The sequence below is a fragment of the Leishmania infantum genome, chromosome 31, assembly GCF_000002875.2.
Source record: "Leishmania infantum JPCM5 genome chromosome 31".
NCBI classification, from domain to species: Eukaryota; Euglenozoa; class Kinetoplastea; order Trypanosomatida; family Trypanosomatidae; genus Leishmania; species Leishmania infantum.
In genome coordinates, this window is record NC_009415.2 from 399,840 (window position 1) to 421,286 (window position 21,447).

General features: G+C 60.0%; 6 protein-coding genes across 6 annotated transcripts; all 6 read right to left on the minus strand.

Annotated features, from left to right (window-relative positions):
• On the minus strand, positions 1–2,319 carry LINJ_31_1040 (conserved hypothetical protein; the record flags this gene model as incomplete). Its single annotated transcript, XM_001467360.1, has 1 exon — positions 1–2,319. One exon carries the CDS (start codon positions 2,317–2,319, stop codon positions 1–3), a length of 2,319 nt encoding a protein of 772 aa, XP_001467397.1.
• A 2,987-nt stretch (positions 2,320–5,306) lies between these two features.
• On the minus strand, positions 5,307–6,461 carry LINJ_31_1050 (hypothetical protein, unknown function; the record flags this gene model as incomplete). Its single annotated transcript, XM_001467361.1, has 1 exon — positions 5,307–6,461. One exon carries the CDS (start codon positions 6,459–6,461, stop codon positions 5,307–5,309), a length of 1,155 nt encoding a protein of 384 aa, XP_001467398.1.
• A 1,589-nt stretch (positions 6,462–8,050) lies between these two features.
• On the minus strand, positions 8,051–9,679 carry LINJ_31_1060 (conserved hypothetical protein; the record flags this gene model as incomplete). The annotated part of the gene is made up of 1 exon (XM_001467362.1): positions 8,051–9,679. The coding sequence occupies one exon, from the start codon at positions 9,677–9,679 to the stop codon at positions 8,051–8,053; it is 1,629 nt and encodes a 542-aa protein (XP_001467399.1).
• Positions 9,680–11,551: 1,872 nt separating this feature from the next.
• LINJ_31_1070 (biotin/lipoate protein ligase-like protein) lies at positions 11,552–12,343 on the minus strand (the record flags this gene model as incomplete). The annotated part of the gene is made up of 1 exon (XM_001467363.1): positions 11,552–12,343. One exon carries the CDS (start codon positions 12,341–12,343, stop codon positions 11,552–11,554), a length of 792 nt encoding a protein of 263 aa, XP_001467400.1.
• Positions 12,344–13,463: 1,120 nt separating this feature from the next.
• LINJ_31_1080 (conserved hypothetical protein) lies at positions 13,464–16,400 on the minus strand (the record flags this gene model as incomplete). The annotated part of the gene is made up of 1 exon (XM_001467364.1): positions 13,464–16,400. The coding sequence occupies one exon, from the start codon at positions 16,398–16,400 to the stop codon at positions 13,464–13,466; it is 2,937 nt and encodes a 978-aa protein (XP_001467401.1).
• A 2,998-nt stretch (positions 16,401–19,398) lies between these two features.
• On the minus strand, positions 19,399–21,447 carry LINJ_31_1090 (conserved hypothetical protein; the record flags this gene model as incomplete). Its single annotated transcript, XM_001467365.1, has 1 exon — positions 19,399–21,447. One exon carries the CDS (start codon positions 21,445–21,447, stop codon positions 19,399–19,401), a length of 2,049 nt encoding a protein of 682 aa, XP_001467402.1.

Genomic DNA, 21,447 nt, shown 5'->3' on the forward strand with positions numbered 1-21,447 from the left:
TTACGCATTGAAGAGAGTCACGATGTGGTTGGGTGGAAGTTGGCGCCAGAAGCCCTCCGTCTCGCGTATGTCGAGCAGCCGCTGCGACACCACATTAACGCTTTCGAAGAACTGATGCGGGAAAAAGGTGACGTCGCGAGCGCTGCCGTTCCTGTCCGTCTCCGCGAAAAGTGCGGCGCACAGATGCGGGTTGCCGGTGGGGGCGGCAGCCAGGCGGTCGGCGAGTAGCTTACTAGGCTCCCCAAGCACCTCCGTCGCCCGTCCGTTCGCTAGCATGTAGGCGCTTCGGGCAATGCCGGGGTGCACCTCCTCCATCGCAAGTCCTACGGAGACAAGAACGTTCAGCACATAGCGCGAGAAGGACTCGTCACGGCGGCACAAGGCAGCCGTGTCGGCGGAGTTCCAAAACGCCTCACTGGCGTAGGTGCAGCTGGAGGCGGAGCCGCTGCTGTCCTTCAGCTGCGCTGCGTCATCATCCTTGTCCTCGATATCGTCATTGTCCAGCGGGTCATCACGGCTGCTCATGCGGTGGATGTTCGCATCCTCGCAGTGGCTGCCGTCGTAATCGCCGTCTTCGTTCACCATTTCCAGCAGCGACCCCGCCACATCCTCATCGACGAATGAGCCCAGTGGGAGGGACGGAGCAAAACGACGCTTGACTAGCGAACACGCCGCAGGGGCACCAATCGCGGCGGCAGCTCCTGCGACGGCACCCGGGCCACGGCCCTCATGCAATGCCCCGAGCACCTGGGAATGCGTCAGTTTCTCAGCATGGCGCTGCTCCGGCACCGCAACTGCTTTGCCACGCTGTCGAGCACGCAACAGCAGCGTGGAGGGCGGAGTCTGCGCAAAGGTGACGAGCACCGCCTCCACGTGCGGTATGGCATCCCCGACGCGGCGGCGCAGCACACACAAAAGAGCGCTAACGAGGTGCGCCAGCATCCACAACTGCGTGACGCGCTGAGGGACAGTCGCGGTACAGTCTCCGGAGGCGGTCTGCGCGGCGCCTCCCGTCACGGCTCTGTTCGAGTCCAGGAAGGCGAGCAGCTGCGTCAGCTCCGACAAGGTGTCCTGAATGCACGCGTCGGAAGTGAAACGACCGGAGCGGTGCATCGCGTCAAGCGCCATGGCCTCCGCCCGCCGCGCAATCGACGGGCCATCCAGCTGACTCTCGTGAGTGGCAGCACTGTCGCGAAGGCCCTGGAAGGCGGCGGCGAGCTGCTGCATGAAGTCGAGAGGAGAGCCGCCGCCAGGGAACACGAAAGGCATCTGAAGGTCCAAGAGCCCGGAGCACGTTGCTTTCAGTTGCGGCAGCGTCGCAGCTGCGTCACCGCAGCAGTCGCTCGGGTGCGTCGCCATTGCTGATCCGCCGTCACAGGTGGCACAGCCAGCGCATCCGCGTGCAGCGACGGGTGCACCAACAGCCCCTGCGGTCCCTTTAGCAGATATATCCGACGAAACCTCTCCGCCAGCGCAAGAGGCGCATTCCGTGGACTCCGGTAACCCCTTCCAGCAGCTGCAGCAGCCACAGCAGTTCACGCCGGAGCAGCCACACCCGCACCCAGTCGCAGCAACCTTGCGAATCGACTGCACCGCGAGAGCGGTCAGTGCGTTGTTGGCCGCCTTCATGCGACGATCACCCACGCCACCGCCACCGCGGCCCCCGCCGCTGCTGCTTGCGCCTCCTGCCGTGCTTGGTTTTGGGGTGCCACTGCCGCTGCCTACCACCAGCAGCACATCGTTCAGTGTGCACTCCGCCAGGTGCCCGCGACCGAAGCCACAAGGGGTGCCGTTGGCTACGTCAGCGTCGTACGCCATGCAGTCGAGAATCGGCTGCTTTGATGGGCTGCACTTGAGGCGCAGCGGCGGCTTATCGGGGCCGTTGGGCAGCTCCATCCCACAGTATGTAGTCATCTTCGCCGCTGCATCTTTGGTGGCAAACTCCACGAAGCCGTACACCCATTTCTGGTGCGTGGCGGCGTTGCCGCAAATGCGCACGCGCAGGTACTCACCGCAGTCCTCGAAGACATCGGCGAGGATCCTCTGCTTCATGAAGGGCGGTAGGCAGCGAAGGTGCACTGTGCGGGCGAGCACCTCGGCGCGCGACAGCCGCATCATCGAGGTGTTCGAGGATGACACCGAGACGTTGCTGATGATTTGCGTCGAGTTGCAGATTGCCGTGAGGAGCGATGCCGCCGGCGGGGCGTCGACGCCGATGGAGTCCGCAAGGGCTACCGTGGCTAAAGGCGCGGTGTTCGGCATGGGGCTCGGTACCTCATCAGGAGAGCGTTCAGAGCCCTCGCTGCGCGCGGAAGACATGATGAGCCGAGGCCGTCCGCAGTAAGACAAAATCAATCAAGCAAGTGTGTCCTGTAAGAAAACACGTCACGCGTGCTCACAGACCACGTCCAGCGCTTGCACTTCGCACGGAAGGGGCTCGGCGGGAATGCCGTTCTGAGTGCTGCGATAGACAAGAAGTCAGCGTGAAGAGATGCAGCCGCGGCACCGCCAACACCACTGAATAGGCGGAATGTAAAGTGAAGCCGGCACCGCTAGAGAAAACCCGCTGAGAGACGAGAAACAACAAGGGAGATGGCAGGGCGCGGGAGCGAAGACGCACAGACGAGGAGAAGAGAGAAAGAGGCGCACGCAGACACAGCCAGCACACACAGAAAAAAATGCAGGAACTACGACAGAGAGGAAGACGACGCAGACACCACACCAACGAAAATCAGGAAGTCGCGCAGAAACGAGTCGACAACAGGCGAGGACGCACGCACGCATACAGAGAGAGCGCGAGAAAGCATGCCGGAGGCTAAAGGCAATGGAAAGACTGATCGCCAGAAGCACAGAAACAAACGAATCGAGGTAACGCGTGTGATGCAGTGTGAAATAAAATCAAGGAAGGTATAGGTGAAATAACAAAAAAAAAAGATAGAGCAAGAGGCGTGCGCTATGCACGTCATGCAAGTGATACGCGACAGGAGAGCAGATGGAGCGAGCACCACACTGCTGAACTGGTGCGCGGTGTGAGCGGACGTGAAAGGCGCCACCCCCGAAATATGCAATAAAAGATGATGGGATCGGCCAGAGCGTCTTTCTGTTTCTGTGCCGTGCGTTCCTTTATCTGTGACGCCTCTTGCGTGCGTGCGCACTTCCACGCAACTTGTACTTGCTTGATGCAGGCTCGATGGGAGCGGAGTAGAGCACCAATGCGCGATGAGAGCACCGAGCGAAGCGGTACGTGATGGGTGAGACTGCGTGCTGCCCGAGGACCGCAAGCGCCTTGCGCCAAAGAGAGAGAGAGAGACAAGAGATGAGAAGGTCTTGTGAGAACTGTGGACACGGATTCAATGGAGGTCTTGTGCACATGCGCACGTTCGCCAAGAGTGTGGGAGAACGGCTGGGGTGGGCGTCGGCTGGAAGTGCAACAGCAACACGAAAAAATGAAAAGACAAGCGGAGACCTGGTCAAGGAATATGACCCTTTCAAACGAGACACACGCACGCATGCACAAATTCCCTGAACATGTGCCGCGCGCGTGCGATAGCGAGGCAAGGAGCGCGCCGCTTGATGCACTATATCTAGTTGCGCTACAAAAAAAAAGGCGAACTGCGCGCGTGACGGATATATATGTGCGCGAGTGGTGCACGAGGCGTTCAAGGCGCGCGAGAAGTACACTGGCGAGAGATGTACAGACAACTTCAGTACAGGGCAGCTCGGCATGCGTGGGCACCGACCGTGCAGAGGGAAGGGAAGAGAGGATACGCAAGCCAGCAGGCACATGGAGTGCAGACAGCGAGGGGAAGAAGGGCAGATATGGCGTCCAGACGTGCAAGGTGCTTTCGTTTGAGAGGGCGTTGCATTGCAGCAGCGACACAATATGGGCGCTTCATGATTCGCCGGGCACCATTACTCGAGTGCCAGCCAATCACGCGGTGAGACGAGTAAGAGCCCTTCTCCCTTTTTCAGCAGCCGGAGTCGCAGCGGCACTTCCAGTGCTCCTTCTTGTGTGGGGGCGGTGAAACAAATTCGGCTGCGTCCCATGGCCCCTGCGCAAGCGCTTCGAGTAGAAGTCTGCAGTATTTCCTGCAGCGGCACCCCTGCCTCCGCGCACGTGCGAGTCGATCTATCTGTGTGTGTGTGTGTGTGTGTGTGCGTGTGTGTGTGTGTGTGCGTGTTCCTTCCATGCACCAAAGATGAGGAAGGGCAGCGCAGGCTTGCTGGCGGTATGCCGTGCACACGCGTGGTCGACAAGGAAACTTTGGCAGCGCCAAGATGTACAGCCGAGGTGAGGAGCGGCCCCGCTCAGCTAACGCCGCGGCGCATCACCTCCCTGTAAGGGCTCCGACAGGGCTGGGGCAGCACAGAGTAAGAGAAAACGCTTCTTCGCGTTCGCTTTCTTTTCAGCTGAGGCGCCATCCACAGCGACTCAGACGCCCCCTTCAGCGCAGAAATGAGGTACTTCTCATGAACTTCACGCGAAAGTGAAAAGGCGGCATTGAAAGAGAAAACACATAAGAAACGGGCGCAGCGGAGAGATACCGAAAGAACCCCCGACCACCTCCACCAACCACCCCGAAAAGAGGAAGGTGGAGGGGCACAGACAGACAGATATCGACGTATATACATACATGAACATATATATATATATAGATATAGCTGCGGGTGTAGAGAGAAGACTACGCTTACGTGCTTCCAAAAAAAAAAAAACGAGTCGAAGGAACCACAAAAAGTCAGCATAAGCATATACATATATATATATAGATAGATACAACCATTCAAGCGAAGAGTCACCACGCAGCGCACGCAAAAGGAGTGACGCGTCATCTCATCTAAGAGGCCAAAGACAACTACGGAGCCGCAAACGTGCATGCCACCGCCTCACCACCGCCACCCGCCTCCTGGCCACTCTTACAAACCACTCACACCGCTCCGGCCGCGGCACAGCTTCCTGAAAGGGCACAACGAAAAGAGAAGCGCGCATGGCAAGGATACCGGGAAGGAAAAACAGGTGTTGGTGCATGTATCCGCTTTTTTGTGCTTGTTGTCGTGTGGGCCTGTAGGGTGCGGACTGCTCGAATTCGTCAGGAGGGAGCAGAGGACGCTGCATCCAGCTTCAACTGCTTTCCACCGTGTCCGCATGTGTCGGCTGCGAGTCCAGGGGAGACATGAACGACAGAGACAAGGAGAGAACGAGTTACGCGAAAGCCATGCCCCTACCCCCGCATGCGGCCAAGCAACCCGCACTCTTGCTCTCTATGTCAGATATGCACCGGAGAGCACAGCGGGGGCACTACTACGCTTTAAAGTTCAGTCGCATCCTCCTCGGGCTGCTCGGCAGGTTCCTCCTTAGCATCTGTCGCCTCCGGATCCGCGTGCTTGGCCGCAGCAGCGGCCTCCTTCTCCCCCGCAGGAGCGCTGAGCACCCCATCGACCTCAGCCGTGGCTTCCTCTACGATGTTCTTGTCGGCGCACGCCTGATCCGCTGGCGCCTCCGCTGCCGCCGCAGACTTCTCTGTCTGCGACTGTGCAGCGGCACCGTGCTCCGCGCTCTTAGCGTTAGTCTTAGCAGCAGCAGCAGCAGCCGGGATCGCTTTCTTGGCAGGCTTTTGCTTCGGGGAACCTTTTGCCGCAGCGGCAGCCTCGGCTGTCGTAGCCGCTGCCGTCTTCCTCTTCGCAGACTCTTGCGAGCTGGCGGCCGGCTCCATGCAGTGAGACCTGCCGTTCTCGTCCTGCGTCTTTTTGGATACCCTCACAGTCTTCTTTGGGTTGGTCGCCTTGACAGTGCCCTGCCCCGCGGTCTGGGAATGTGGCGGCCGCCTGCCCTCAGCCCCTGCGGTGTTTCCGTTGCGGCGGCGCCGACGAGACGCCGTCTTGACGGCGCCGGCCCCACTGTCGCTCGCAGCCGCGACTGTTGCGTAGGACTCGTGTGCTTTCTGCAAGCGCGCGTGCTTGAGGTGCGGTCCCGGCACCCTCTTTTTTCCCCTCGCAGCCATGACTGTGTGGTCAGCCGCAGTGGTCTCCTGGGGAGACTGTGCCTTAGCAGCCTTCGCCTTCTCAGCGGCCAGCTGCATGACGGCCTTTGCCTCAGCTGCGCTGGCAGCCGCACCTGCACCAGCTCCAGACCTCGAAACGCGACCGCGCGACGATGGATGCACCACCGTGCCCTCGTAGGGCACCGCGTGCGATTTGCCGCCGTTCGCAGAGCCAGCTGCGGCAGTCCTCCCGGCATCAGAGAAGTGCAGTCCGCCGGCGGATGGGCGGCTCAAAATCCGCGTGTGCGGCACTGAGACTGTGGACTGAATGGCGCGATTGGGATGCGCCTTAGAAGCGAGCTCTGTAGCCGAGACGCTAAAGCCATCCTCACGGGCAGGCGGTCCCGCAGTCATGTTGATCCCATTCTGGCCAGCCGGGCTCACCTCAGCAGGTGTCTCAAACTCGTGAGCGACTGCGGACATGGTTCTCAGTTGCTGCTCTGGACTCGGTTGTCGCTTCACAGGAAGACGAAGTAACAAGAGAAAGGAGCGCGCAGCAGCAGATGAGCAGTGTCGCTGGCACCTCGCAAGTGGTTGTGAGTGAAACGATAACAAAAAGTGTGTGCACCGACACACGCACACGCAAGCATACACGTACGTGAAGCAATGCCTATACAAGAAAGGAGGAAGACAGAAGACAGCCGCAGCTCGGTGAGGGCACACAAGCAAGCTCACGTACACACACGCACACGCACACAAAACCAAAACGAACGCGAGCGCAAGCACGGCGGTACAGTGAGCAGTGTGATGTAATATATATATATATATGTTTACGTGTATAACGCAGGAGAAAATTGCGCTTCCTTGCAAGAGAAAGTGAGGAAGAATGGACACACACACACAGACACAGACAAGCGGAGAGAACAGCACAGAGAATGCGGGATCACGGCGTTACTGAGGGAAGAATAGGCAGACAGACATGTGTGAAGCACTCCTGCGCTCGCTGGTGTGAGACCAAACAGTGACAGCAAGAGAGTGCGACGGGGCACAGAAGGCGATTCTGGAGGGGCACCATCCCATTCTCTAGCCTGTTATGGGCGATGTCACCAGAGGTATGGGCTGTCGCCACGTTTGGGCAAACTGACGTCCATACTCCGCCCTTACGGCATCACTGCTTACCTTTTCCATCGCGCATACGGAAGTGTAGGGCCCACCCTTCCTTATCCCTCACACCTCGCCCAGTGGCTGTGATGATGGAAACTACTGGTCGGGTTGGGACTGACTTGAACTCAGAGACAACGTGGTGAAACCACTTCACATCCTCCGCAACATCAGAGGGAGGGAAGAGAGCTACCACGCCCCGCACGCACACATATACCCGTACGCCGTGGCCAGAAGCCGCCCGACTGAAACAGCTGAGACACCCTACAAGAAAGCAAAAAAAAAGCAAAAAAAGATTCGCGACGGGATGTAAAGCGCTTTTCATGAGCTTGTCCATTCCGCCGTACAACGTGAGCCAAACTCCACCCGGACTGCCACAGCCCCCCATCGCCTGGTGCGGAGAAGCGCTCGTAGACACACGCCTTACAGCAGTGCGCCGACTCAGCCATCGGAGCACGGTCTCCGCTTCAAGCGCTGCCCACGCCACACCTCACAGCCGCTCCCTCCTCAAGCCGGCAGTCACGCCTTGCACCTCTCTCTGGGTGAAACGCGGACGCCCCACACCAGCAGGGCAGCAGCGGCTGGGTAAAATACGCCCGAGTCAAGCTGGCACACCCTGCCCATCACATCGATGGCACAAGCGCGTCCACTGTCGCAGGTCCCTTCGACGCGACGCCAGCCAGGACCTCACTGCCGACGTCAGTAGCCGTGCATCGCTCTGACCTCTCCCTACGTAGGTAGGTGCGCCGCCCTGCCACCACCAGAAGTAGCTCAGCGCCTGGCAGGGGGATGGAGGGGAGGAGGGCTGCTTGGCTTCCGCCCACGTACAGAGTGGGGGGCAGGGAAATGGGGGCACTGAAGCCCTTCGATAACAGCGCCACAAGGATCCATACACAGTCCCATGACAAGCGTCACGTAGCAAACACGGAAGGCCACCAGCGCCTCAGAGCCCACATCACGCCTTCCTTCGACAGAGATGATGGAGAGGAGCCGCTTTTAGGCGCAGGTCGAAGATTTCCATCGACGTTGTTCGCTTGAAGAAGCGTCGCCACATCGTCCTCACGTCGCGACAGCGGCAGGAAGCCGTAGCGGTAAAGAGTATAGGCAACGCTGTAGCACTTGACGTAGGAGACGGTGAGCTCCTCATCCTCCTCGATGTCGTCCGTGGCGCGCACCACCACCTGGTAAGATGGAGATGCACTCTTGGGCTTACCGCTCGCCAAGTCACCGCGATGAGGACTTGTGCCGACTTCTGTGGTGCTACCACTGCCTCCCCCCGTCCTCTCTACTCTCTCCACGGTGAACGACACATTCGGGACGCCGCCGGGAGGATGACTCACCATGTCCAACAGCGGCACAATGGTGGGTATTGCCGTGGGGTCCACTTCATTCACGTGTAGCCGGTCCTCGTCGATGGCACGCAAGACGTGTTGGTAGAAGGCGTATTTGCCCTTCATCACAGCCTTTCCAAACGCGTCCAGCACCTCGCCCTCGATGCTCTCTTCTTGCACACGCTCGAAGGCGGCCCTGTCGACGCGGAGATGCGGTAGTGTCTTTTGGCGAGATAAGAGGACACGAAGGGCCCACGCCATGTCTTCCAGCGACGGCGGCGGCTTCCATGCCATCCGAGCCGCAGAGGCGTCGGCACCTGACACTTTCGCGTCGGCGGGCACCACAGTCATGTTACCGACGTCTTGATAACGTCTGCCCTCTGTGTCGACGGTGACAGAGGCTGCGCTGTCCTCCCCATCAATGCGCAGAATCGGCACCGATGAGGCAAGCGCATCGGTAGTATCGGCTCTATCCCCCGCCGCACCTGCAACGTCCGCACCCGGTCCTCGCCCTGTTGCTGATTCGTACGCCGCCCACCAGACCGCGTGAAGCTTCCGCATGTAATGCCGAAACCTCTTCACGTGCTCGTCGTACTCCATGTGGGTCGTCGGCTCCAGCACGCCAAGGTGCAACTCCTTGATGGTCTCGTCTTCAAAGAGCTCGGCGGAGTCCAGCAGCCGCAGATACGGGTAAAGCGGACTTGCCGCGCCGTCTGCCTTCTCACACGCAAGCAGCAGCGCTGCGCAGACCTGATCGAGGAAGAGGGGATGCGGAATCGGATCGAAGGAAGATTGCCGCACGGAGAGGACCTGCTTGACCGTGTCGTACGACGGTAGTCCGACTCGCTGCTGGGCAGCTGTGGAGTACTTCGCCAGCGTCTCCCTGTTTAAGCAAAGCCACGCTGTGCAGCTTGGGGCGTCGCTTGAGGTGGCCGACAAGAGGGGGATCGTGAGCACCACATCCCCTCGCTTGAAGGCCTTCTTTGCGTACACGCCGCGTGCCGTGGCGAGGCGCAGGTCCAGCAGCACGTTTGTCTCCAGCTGCTCTCTCAGAACCGAGTTCGCGGGCAGGACACTTTCGTGCAGCCAACGCACAAACTGCGCGGTGACATCTTCGCCCAGCACACCCCGCGCGTCCAGCGAGATCCACGACTCCTCCGTCAGCCGCACCTTGCCCAGCGCCGGGGAGGTCAGGCTCGAGGCCCACATCGGCAACTTTGGCTTCGGTGTGTTATTCGGCACCTCGTGGCCGTAAACGTCGCGACTAGAACGCTGACTGGGATCGCTGACAAACGAAAACTTGCCCGTGCGCTTTTCTGCGAGCGCGCGCTGTTGGAGGGGCGGAAGGTCGGCCCCGGGGTGCACCGCAGGTAGCATCACCGAGGCTCTGGGGCATCGCTCATTCACCGCCTCCCCTGGCCTCAAGTGCTCGTCATCAGTAAAGGCTGTGCGAGAAGAACGTCGGCGATGCTGCCGCAGCTGAGATCTGCGTTGCGACCCTTCAGCATTGGGGCCGGGGCGTTGACCCCTCGCCTGGAATGAAAGGTGGTCATGTGTTGAACGAATAGCCTGCGCACGATCCGCCGCCCCCTCACCAGGAGCAGACGCAGCGCGGACACTCCAGTTTGTCGCACGAGGAGAAGAGGGAGAGGCCGCGCCGGCGTCCGGCACGGTTTCGCTTACAACTTCGCGGCCTTGCACTCCGGGCACAGCGGTGGGCCGACTCTCGTCAGCCCGACGGCGCAGAGCAAGAGACACTCCGCGAACACTCACTGCCGCCGGCCGAGATAATGGCCGCATTACCGCGAGCGAAGGCTCGCAGCACAACGACTAGCGCTAACCACATGGCAAAACAAAAAAAAATGAAGAGAGTCGAGGGGATGCATGGCCATGCAACCGGCGTTTCAGCGGAGCTAAAGACACGCGACTTCCGACGCGCTGCTCCGCAGCAACGGATGCTTTCGCGAAAACGCATCGAGCTCGTCGCTGTCAACCTCGACCTCTGCCCTGATGAAGGGGGAGCGGGCTACGTCAGCGCGTGGCACCAAGGGTTCCGTACACCACTCTGTGGGGGACGCCAAGCGACCTGCAGCCTGGCCCTGGGTGCTGGTTGCGGACTGTTGGTGTGGGCGGGCAGAGGGCTGCGCTGGCGCTGCGCCGGAGACACTGGCGGGCGTGGCGGCACGCGCGAGCAGGCCATCCAGGCACGCCTCCCTCCCTCCCTCAGGCAGCAGTGCCGTGGTGGAACAGGCTCATGGGCGCTGCCCCGCCTGGGGCGACGCGTGCAGCCCACGCAGGTGCGTGTGGCGCCGGTGGAGCAGCGCGCATCCGGGGGAAGAGCGAGAGGAGCCCCGCTAGGCGCGTGGCCCGGCTCGATGGCGGGACGCCTCGTCCTGAAACTCCAGGGCTGAGCCGTATGCATGCGAAGGTAGGTGAGCTGTGGCTGTATATGTTTATTGGCGTTTTAGAGGCGCAATGGAGGCGTTGAAAAATGCGAAAAAAGGCTAGTCTCAGCCACGTCTAGCGAGGAGCACATTGCAAGGCGACATGATTACTGGATACGCACGTGCTGCTCAAGTTCCCATGATGAGAGTTTAGCTAACTCCCTTGCCACCTTAGGCTTTTTCCTTGTGCGTTCTGCTCGTTGTCACCTAGCGCTCAAGCGAGGAACTCCGAGTAGAAGTGTTTATCCACGTTTGCTGAGGGCCCTGGATGTCGCTCACGGCAGTGAGGTGTTCCTCGTCACGAATGGAAGAGCGCAGCGCTTCAAAGGGAATGCACAGGAAGGTGGAGCACTCCATAGCGCTTGTTGTGGTGCTCCGGCGCGTACTTTTGCGTCTGCTGCACCATGCATGCCGCAGCGTGTCCTCCCTTCACTATCCAAGTGCTGGGGCTGCACCGAGTGCCTCACGCCTTGGTGGGAAAGCGTGACGGGCACAGGCGAGGAGGAGCCGCTCGCAGCGGGAGCTCGTACTGCTACATCGGTCACAGACGTCAGAGACGCCAGCATGCTAACCGTCTGACGAGCTGTCGATGTCGCTCACCAGCTCCTCGGCCCATCCCCGTACCCGCAGCACCTGCTCAAAACAGGTATTCCGCGGACAAGTCCTCTAATGTTCCGTCGGTGTGGCGAACCTTCAAATGGCCCCAGCTGTTCAGCGAAACCGCCGTCAGCTCCTCCGGATCGCGGCCGCCCGGCAGCCGCTTGTGCAGCTTCAGGGACTTATCCATCACCTTGTCGAAACTCTCAATCACCGACTCGCGCGTCCACTCTGGCGAGGTGCAGATGTCGAAGAAGTGGCACCAGATCGCGTTCGCGAGGTCCCGCGGAGTGCACGACTTGACGCCGAAATCCTCCGCAATGGCGTTGATCATCGTTGCCTCTCGGCCAGCGTCCGTCATCTGCGGTGCCACGGCGATGTTCATACCAATGCCAATGATAAAGTAGTCCCCATCGTTCTCGATTAGGGTGCCGCCGATCTTCTTGTGATTGTAGATGATGTCGTTCGGCCACTTGGTCGACACGGCCTTGGCCGCATCCGCAGCAACCGAAGCCTTGGCCGACACCCTATCCAGATGAAGCACCTCCAGCACGGCGAGGCGGCACGCAAGACCGCAGATGAGCGGCAACACGGGCACCAGCTCCTCCTTGAGGCATGGTGGTTGGCCCAGCTGAGGTACACCAAAAGTCATGTAGAGGTTCCCCTTCGGCGAGGTCCACGTGCGACCGCCTGTGCCACGACCGGCTGTTTGCTCGGCCGCGACGACAGCAAACGCCTTCCCACCAGCGGTCGCCCTCATCGTGCGGGCCACATCCATCGTGGAGGTGACCTCGTCGAGAAAATGAATTTTGGGTGGAAAGTGCGCGGGCATGGTCGCAGGTGGTGCCACTTATATGTCTTTGTTCTCCTTGCTGTCGATAGGGTGCCGCTCTCGTGCGTTTTTGCTTTTGTTTTTTTCGTCACTTTTCGTGCTAGCAAGCGCTCTCGCCGTGCGATAATAGACTCGCGTGTGAATGGAACGGAGATACGAGACGATTGATGTGTACAAGCCTACCGTGCGAAGCGGTCAAGACAGGGCTGTGAGGAGACATAAATGCAACCATTCTCCATAGTGGAGCGAGCGAGAGAGAGAGAGAGAGAAGGAAAACAAGTGGTGAAGGCAGTTGCTCGCGTATTAAGAGAGGGCAACGTGTGTGTAGAAGAAGAGATGATGGAGCGTGTAGTCCAAGGTGGTATCCATCTCGAGTGCATGTAGCGCCGTGTAAGGTTTGGTTGGCGATCAACTGTATAAGGGAGTACACAACAGCAAAGCAGCGTATGCTTCTTTTCCTGCTACGACTCCCCAATGGTGGTGGTAGTGGTGGTGGTGTGCTACTGAGGCGGTGGCTGCTGCGGAGGGCGTGAGCCGATGAGTGAGGGAGCCCCGTCTCGAATACCGCGGCGACTAATCACGCTTCGCTGTTGCTGCTGCCGCTGCCCTTCTTCTTTCTATACACTTACTCTCATCACAGTCCCACACACATCCACAGCAGACCTACGCAGGAGACATGCACTACGCATACGCAGAGGCTGTGCCGCGAGCAATTAGAACATAAGAGAAACCAGACGAAACCAAAGCACGTCATTAACGCTCTGAGTGCATTTCTAGAGGACATTCGGCGAGGTGATCACGTCGGAGAGGGGGGTGAGCAAGTAGACCAACGGCATCACCTCTTGCACTGAGCTTACCCTCGACCAAGCGCACGCACTACCTCTGCGTTCACCACACACAGCACAGATCTGCTGCCGCCCTGGCACCTGCTTTAGAGCCGACGCTGCAGGCGAGCGGAAGAAAGAAAGACAGAAAGAGGCCCCTGATCAACATGACATGTAAAGCAGTGTGCGCACACATGTCAAGCGAAAACGCGCCTCACGTCTTGCAGCACCGCCACCAACTCAAATGCCGGAAGACTCGACCCCCCGGACCCCTACCACGACGGCATGCATACAGGTCAATAGCGCCTGGGCGCCTTCTTGCGAGAGCTGCTCGAGCCTAGAATGCTCGTCCCCTGTGACGACCCACCCATCGCCCCCATCGTAGCAGCACCGCGACCACCACCGCCAAATGCCGGAGAGGTCCCGAGCGGTTGCGAGAAGGCTGGCGGAGCAGCTCCAAAGACGCTGCGAGAAGGTCCGTTTCCACCTGCCGGGCTGCTGCCAAACACGGGTACCGGCCCTCCTGCAGGCACCGCTCCAAATGCCCCAGCAGCAACGGCAGCAGGGCCGCCGCCGCCGGAGCCAAAGAGGGAGTTGCCGGCGTTGTTGTTGCTCGCTTTCGACCCGAATGCCGCAGACGCAGCGCTGCCATTCACCGGATTGCTGCCCGCACCTCCGCCGCTGCCTCCGAGCATGGAGCTGGAGCCACCGGTGCCGGCGGTGTTGCTAGCCCCAGAAAACGCATTGGTAGGCACGACGTTCGGACCTGCCGACGCGCCAAAGGCATTGGCGTTGGTGTGGGCAGTGAAACCGCCTCCGCCGAATGTGGTGCCGGCCGGCTTCGGTGGGTTCATGTTCGCACCCTGCGCGCCAGTCGTGCCCTGTTCGGCAGTGAACGGTGCACCGCCGAAGTTGAAAACGCTCGATGGAGCGCCGTTCGAGCACCCTCCAAAGGTCGGGGGAGCAGAGGCAGAAGCAGCCGGCGCGCTGCCGCCACCGTTAAACGGGCCACTGAACGGGGTGGATGCCGAAGCGGCAGCCGAGGACGAGAAGGCGCCGGTGGAAGGAAAGGTACTGCTGCCAAATGCACCAGGGCCGCCACCAGCCGTGTTGCCGGTGTTGCTGCTGCCAAACGGCGTGCTACCGTTGCTGCCACCGCTGTTAGCAGTGCTGATTCCAAAGGCAGAAGCAGTTCCGCTGCCTGAAGAGCCGGATGCCGGTGCAGTTGATGACACTGAAGAGACACCAGCCGCGCTGGCGAATGCCGCAGGGGACACGTTCGGTCCTTGAGCGTGGGATGTGCCGAAGGAAAAGGCCCCTGCCGGTGCTGCTTGTGCGCCTGATGATGGTGTGGTGGATGCAGGAAAAGCAACACCACCGAAACCGCCACTGCGGCTGCCGCCACTGCTGTTACCACCGCTCCCCGGTGCACGCGCACTAGGGTTACTCATGTCCAAAGATGAGGAGGTGGTAGTCGCCGGTGCCGATGCTGCGGAGGTGCCTCCGTTCGCCGGCGGTGGCGCCTGCTGAGGCGTCACTGCACCGCCAAATGCTGAAGGCTTCGGGCTCGACGAATCGACCGTCGCAGGCATAAAAGGATTTCCGGCTGCTGCCGAAGAGGCCGGCGTTGCACCGCCACTTGTGAACGAGAACGGCGATGCGCTCGCCGTGTCAGACGGTGCAGCAGCGACTTTGAAACCGTTTGTCACCGCGCTGCTGCCTTGCGCCGGTGGTGTCGACGGCTTTGCTAGGAACGAGAAACTGGTGGAGGCTGCGCCAGACGACACCGGCGCAGCAGCAGCACCCTGCAACGCGTCTGTGACGCCACCGCCAAACACCGACGGCTTGGCCTCCGCGGTACGCGGCGCTGCACTCGCGACTGCAGGGAAACTGCTGCTCGCCCCACCAAATGTGCTCGTGCTTGCTGAGGTTGTCGGCTTGTCGGATGAGGTGTCCTGCGGCTTCGTGGCGGCGACTGCATTTGCGTTCGCGGAGCCGCCAAACGAAAACGGGTTGGCCGAGGTGCTCGCGTCAGCTGGAGGGGTGGGAAAGGGGTTTTCGAAAGTCGGTGCCTTTGGGGACGTCGACGCACTCGAAGCATTGACGGTTTCGGCCCTTGTGTGCCCCGTTCCGGTTGCGGCTGCGGCAGCGCCCGCCCTCTCCGCCGGCTTCTCGCCAAGCGAGCTGGTGCCAATTCCGCCCAGCGCCGCCGTCGAGGTACCCAAGCCGAATCCAGTGCCGGCGGTTGATGCCGAAGGAGATGGGTGAGACGAAGCGGGCGCGTTGGCAGAAAGCGCCGCTGCCGAGGGGAGGCTGGAGAGGAAGCCGCCGCAAGCGTTACCACCAGGCTTGAACGCCGTTGACGATGAGCACGGCTGCGCTGGTGGCGCCGGCGAGACGGAGGTCGATGAAGGAGAGGGGGCGGCTGCTACGGACGACGGCGACGGACGGGACAGTACACCTTCCAGTCGGCCCTCCAGCTTGGAAAAGTCTGCGCGGCACGCCACGATGCTATCGCGGCATGATTTGAACTCCTCTGCGTTTGAAATCTTCAACGCCCTCAGCTCCTGCTCCAGTCGTGACACCTCCTCCGCTCGTGCACTTATCGTGTCCGACATCTTGCTGTAGATAGAGTCGTATTTCTCGCCCACACTGACGTTCATCTTCTCCAGCTTCGCCGACAGCTCCGTCACCTGCGCCTGAAAGCGGGCGTCCATGTCATCAAGACGACTTGTCAGCATGGCAATGAGCTGCTGCTGCCGCCGCTCCAGGTCCCGCGCCTCGCTAAACTCGCGGCTTAGCTGAGCTCGATTCGACTCCAGCCGACGGCGCGGTCCACCACGGCGCTGTTGCTCGGCCTCATCGTCATTGGTGCCCACGGTGGTCTCGGAATTCATAGCTTCCTCCTCTTCAATCACCGTGACGCGGCTTCTGGGCGAATTCGGGCGACGAGATTGCCCGACCAAGGTCCGTCGCTGTGCTTCGAGGTTCTCATGTAGCCCATACGACATCCCTCGCGGTCTGCGCCGACTGCGCACATCGGTTGACGCAACGACGGAGTTGGGCCACGACGACCGATCGGAAAGGTCGCTGCCATTGCCATCATATGCATGCGCAGATCGTCGCGAAAGCGGCGCGCGCGGGCGGATACCGACAACAAAGGCATCCGTGGGGATCGGTGCCTCATACCCCAAAAAATCCTCCAAGTCGATGGAAAGCTGACTGCGCGACATGGCGCCTCTGCTCTTTGCCTCTCTCCCTCGTCTGCTAGGGCGTCTGCGAAGGGTGGGTGGATGTATGCCACTGGCCGATCCGCGTTGGTGAGTGGGCCGGTGCGGCGAGAGAAAGAGAGCGAGAGAGAAGCGTATGCGTGCCAAGTGAAATCGATCGTTCCCTCGAGGAATAATACACGGCAAAGTCGGTCCAGTGGCCCGGCAGCACACGAAGTAAACACAGCGAAAGGAAAAGGATAGCGCAGTGTCCGACACGCTGTATCCGTGAAAGCAACCCGAGCTACTTGCGGAAGAGAAACGCACAAAGAGAGGTGCAGAGGGAGCGAAGAAACGATATGCGTCGTAGTGTGCGCGAGTGGCGTGTGAGGAGGGCGAGGCGCGATGCATTCCGATAAGAAGTGAGGTGGAGAGTGAGTCCATTGGGCAAGTTTGCTCCTGCTGCTGCTGCGTGGGTGAACGAGTGCGTGCAACGCACTTGCACCTAACGCATGGATTTTGTGCCCCTGCTTCCGCAGGAGGTAGTGTCTCTGGAAACCATGTATCAGAGGCATCTCTCGATGTACGCGACGCTGACTGCCCCGTCAGCACATGGGCAGTTAACGTCGCACGCAAGGCCGCGGTGGTGAGAAGCGACACCGCTCATCTTCTGCGCGGGCGCGCAACAGCGTGCTGTGCTAGCGGATGATGCGCCTGGCTACGATAAAAAAAACGCCACCGGCGCGTTTTGGCACCTCTTGTGCTTTCGCTTTTTGTTTTCTGTCATTGATCCTCGATCAAGCTAAGCATGTTTTAACGTTACCGCCGCACACCTAGACATCATCGCATTAAGAAAGCGAGAGGGGACAACACCGGCAAGCACAAGCACAACATACTCTTCCTCTTCCCCGCCAGTGCTCAGAGCAGATACAAAAAAAAATGCGGCCTCGAAGCACAGCAATGAGAAGGGGCGAGCGACTGCGGCGGGGGCGGGGTCGATGAGTCCGGTGGTGCTTAAGGCGTTCCTCGTTCTTTTCGCGCGTGTGGTAGACTTCCACTACAACGAGACCGGCAACAGGCTGGAGGCGGCAGACATCACAAGAATGAGAAGAACACAGTTTCCCTACATCAACCTCTGACAGGGCTCTGCCCTCCATTTTGTTGTCCTGTGCGCGGCCGCAGGTGGAGGACTCAAGAGAGGCGCTTGTGGTTGGAGGAGAGCACGACACAAGCGACGCCGAACAGCCGAGCTCACGGAAGAGAGTGTGTGCGTAAGAGAGTGATGGTCACTTATAGAATCAAGCAAAAACACCAAAATGACAAAAAAAAAACTCACATCACCTGCTTTCACGCACAAGAGTTTGACGTGTGCTGCCGGGCGGCTAATAGACAACCTGAGTTTCTCAAGGCCCGGTACTGCAAGAGGCCATTTTCAAGGGTGGGAAGAAGACAAGCTCTCAGGCGCCGCCACAGCTGATCGGAGACGATATGGCCCATTACGCCAGCACGCCAGCAATGACTTTTCAAAATCACGTAGAGGCACAGCGCGAAAGAGAATGGGCTGCACAGGTCGGAAAAGAAGCAAGGTAACAAAATCAAAAAAAAAAACAGAGGAGGAGAGGCAAAGGAGCCGCACACCCAGTAGGGAATGCGTGAGGCTACAGCATCCGTGCACGCTCACAGTCTGCCCCCATCCCATTTCATGCGCCCTCTTTTGCGACGGGAACGAGAGCTCCGGCGGCGCGGCCCTCAATGGCTGAGGCCGTGGAGGATCGACACGGTACCTGAGACAGAGTAAGCCGCCGTACTGAGAGACGTGGAAGGGGGCGTCACAACTGGTGTAGCGCAACAGGCACGAGGACGGCCTACACCTCCACCTCCATCGGACGTATTCTCACACAGGCAAAAAAAAAAAGAAACCTTCGCTTGCTGCCCTACAGAGGCACGCGCATGCGCACAATCTCATGAAGCTGAACGTCCAAGACAGAAAAAAAAGCGCATAGCAGCCGGCGAGTCCGAAGAGTCTGCTAGGAGAGAGTGCCGGCTAGGGCAGTGTAAACGCTGTGCAGGTCGTTTCTCTTGCTATCGATATTTCGACACCGTCTGGTCGACTGCCCTGCACACGGTCACGGCGCCACAGCAGAGTTCTCGTTTGCTTTTCTTCGGCGTGTCGACTATAGCATGAGCAAGCCAGCAGATATATGCGCATGCGGCCGAAGCTCACCTGCCTCTGCGGCACTGCAGCTGTGCCCAGCAGCCACGGCAACCAGCTCCGCTCGGCGTCGCTCAATCAGGTGCAACCCCACTGCGGACAGCGCAGGCCAGGTCCGGGGCTGCGCTCGGCAGCACCGCAACGCCGCAGAGGCAGAAGAGACCACCGTGCACGCACATATTTGTTGGACCGTCGACACAATGCTCAGTGAGCTGTCACACACCTGATCACCATCACCACGCGTCGGTCCAGCACAGCCCTGTCCGCCCACACCGGCAGTCCGCAGCCAGCACCCAAGCGCAGGCTGCAGGCTGCTTGGCGTCCCCCACAGAGTTGGTGTAGTGGACCCTTCATGCCACGCGCTGTGCTGGCCGGCATCCTCGGGGGCTGTAAATAAATCAAAACGAAAGCAGCGCCACCGAAAGGAGAGCCATGAAAGGAGGGACGACGACAACATGGGCGTACGCGAGCGCACAGAAGAGAGGGCAGCAGAAGACACGGCGGTTAAATAGGAGAAGGAGGAAAATTAAAGACGAAAACACAGCCGTGCAGAAATGAGAAAGAAAACAGAAGTATAGTCGATCGAGTGTGATCGGCGTGGAATCCAACCCGTGCACAGGCATGCATACGCAAGTAAGCTGGCAAAGGTGTAGAGGATGGAGAGCTGACCCGGTGTCAATCAGCGACTGCAGCACTGCTCATCACGCAGCAGCATAGAGTGCGCATGAGCCAATCAAGCGCCCCCTCAGGTCGCGCAAGAGCGAACGTTCGCCTCCTTTGCACAGTGTGCCCGATCATTGATCGGCCTGGCTACTCCAGAGGCTTCATGCGAAACATCTGCTTCAACGCGGAGAAGCGCTCGCAGAAGCGCTGCATGACGGCCTTGCGCGGCAGCATTGCTGCAGGGGCCGTGGAAAACGCGTTTGCGTGCCCCTGAGTGCCGCCAGTAAGCGTGCCGTGGGTGCTTACATCGTCCCGCACAGCCTCATCGCCGCGAGGCACTCGTGAAGATCCGTTCTTTCGCTGGCGCTGGAGAGGGCTCACGGTGGAGTTATCGCGGCGACTCTTCGAAGTCGATAGGGAGCGGTCGGGAGGCGTCGGCGAGCCTGAGGACAGCGCTGAAGACGAGTAGGCCGAGAAGGTGAAGCGGGAGCCCTTAGTGAGGCACATGGTGGAGGGGAGGAGCCCTTTGCGGGCTCTCGGGCTTGGAGTCGCCGCTGCCACAGGTGGAGGGGCGCCCCACAGTGGGACTCGTGTGGCCCGGGTAGTGGGCGCGCTCACCGAAACAGGAGGTCGATTGGGCGAAAGCGCAGGAGCAGCAGCCCGCATTACGTGGTAGTCGGAGTCGCGGGCATCACTCCTGATGGGCGGCATCGTTGTATCCGGAAAAGATGGCACCACCTCCAACGGTACAACGTTGCGAGCAACATCAGTCAAGACGAAGGTTGGATCGCTCCCGGTGGCCTCTTCTGGCGCGGATGGCACCGACAACCGCGACTCCAAGGCATCGCGCTCCATCGAGCTCAAAGTAGTCCAATCTGGAGAGCGTACGTGTGGGAAGTCCAGCGCAGAGAAGACACCCATCCTTTCGCTCTGCCTACTCAGTAGCGATTCGAAGCCACTGGCGCTGCTGCTGTCACCGTCATCACTGTCACCGCTGTACGCATCCCTGCACAGCTGGGTCGTCGGGGGGGAGTAGTCGAATCCCTCGGCCTCCCACCCGTGCCGCATCGGGGCCGCCGGCAGCAGCGCCCGCAGCTTCTGCTGGCTGCGACCACGGCTATCGACCTTCTGCGGTGGCGTTTGAGGCAGCGGCTGCGTCTGGCGGAGAAAAAGCGGCACCCCATTTTTTTGAAGCGGCGTCTCGTGATGCAGCGCTGGTATCGAGGACAATATGCCAGAGCCTCGTGAAGCGTTCCCTGGCAGCTGCGTTGGTGGGTTGTGAAACGTTTTCACAGCGTCCTCATCGCCATCATTGTCTGTCCGCGCAGAGCCCGTCGCAGACGCAGGCGCGACAAGCTCGACAGACGCATGGGGCGCGGTTCTGAAGCTGTCCCCGCGCAGACACGTGTGTGGCTTCGCAACACCGCGGTACGATTTCTCCTGCTGTTGCCGTCGTTGTTGCTGCTGCTGTTCGCGCAATCGAAGGCGTTGCTTTTTGAGCTCGTGAGCGAGTCGAAAGAACTCCTCGGTTTTGTTCTCGCGTCGCCGCCCCTCGGGTGGCGAAGGAGGAGCGGGTGAAAGGATTTGAGGCCGCGATGGGAGGAGCGAGCGAGGTGGGCAAGATGGAATTCGAGCAGCGTTGGCAACAGCTTGTCGTGCTCCCCCATTCCGCGCCGCAACATTGTTTTCAGCAATGAGCACGCTTGCGCACCAGTTCTCCGTTGTCAATGAGATGCCTGCAAACTGCGATGTCAACTGCCGCTGACTCACCTCCGTGTACATCGGCTCGGCTGCTGCGAGAGAGGCACCGTAAGCAGTGCTCTGCTGTTTCTTTGGGTTGTCGAGCCTTCCCAGACCCGCCGATTTCCCCCAGTAGCTCCTTTGCTTGTCCGTGAAGGCCGCAGTGCACGCGAAAGGGTTGAGGGAGGTGCTGGACTGGTGATTGCTGAGAAGGCCACTGTCCTCCTCTGTTTTGTCCTCGGCCGGCCGGCCACGCGCTGGCGAGAGGGGGTTAGCGGGTCGGGGGGTCGCCGCCGACGCATCCAGAAAGGAGACGTACTCCATCCCGCAACGCGTCAATGTCTTTGGGCGATGAGGAGAGTGCCCGTAGACAGACGCGGTGATGTCCGGGGAAAGACACCAACAAAGAAAAAAGAGCCGTGAAAAAAAAAACAGGGAAAAAACATAAACGGCCAT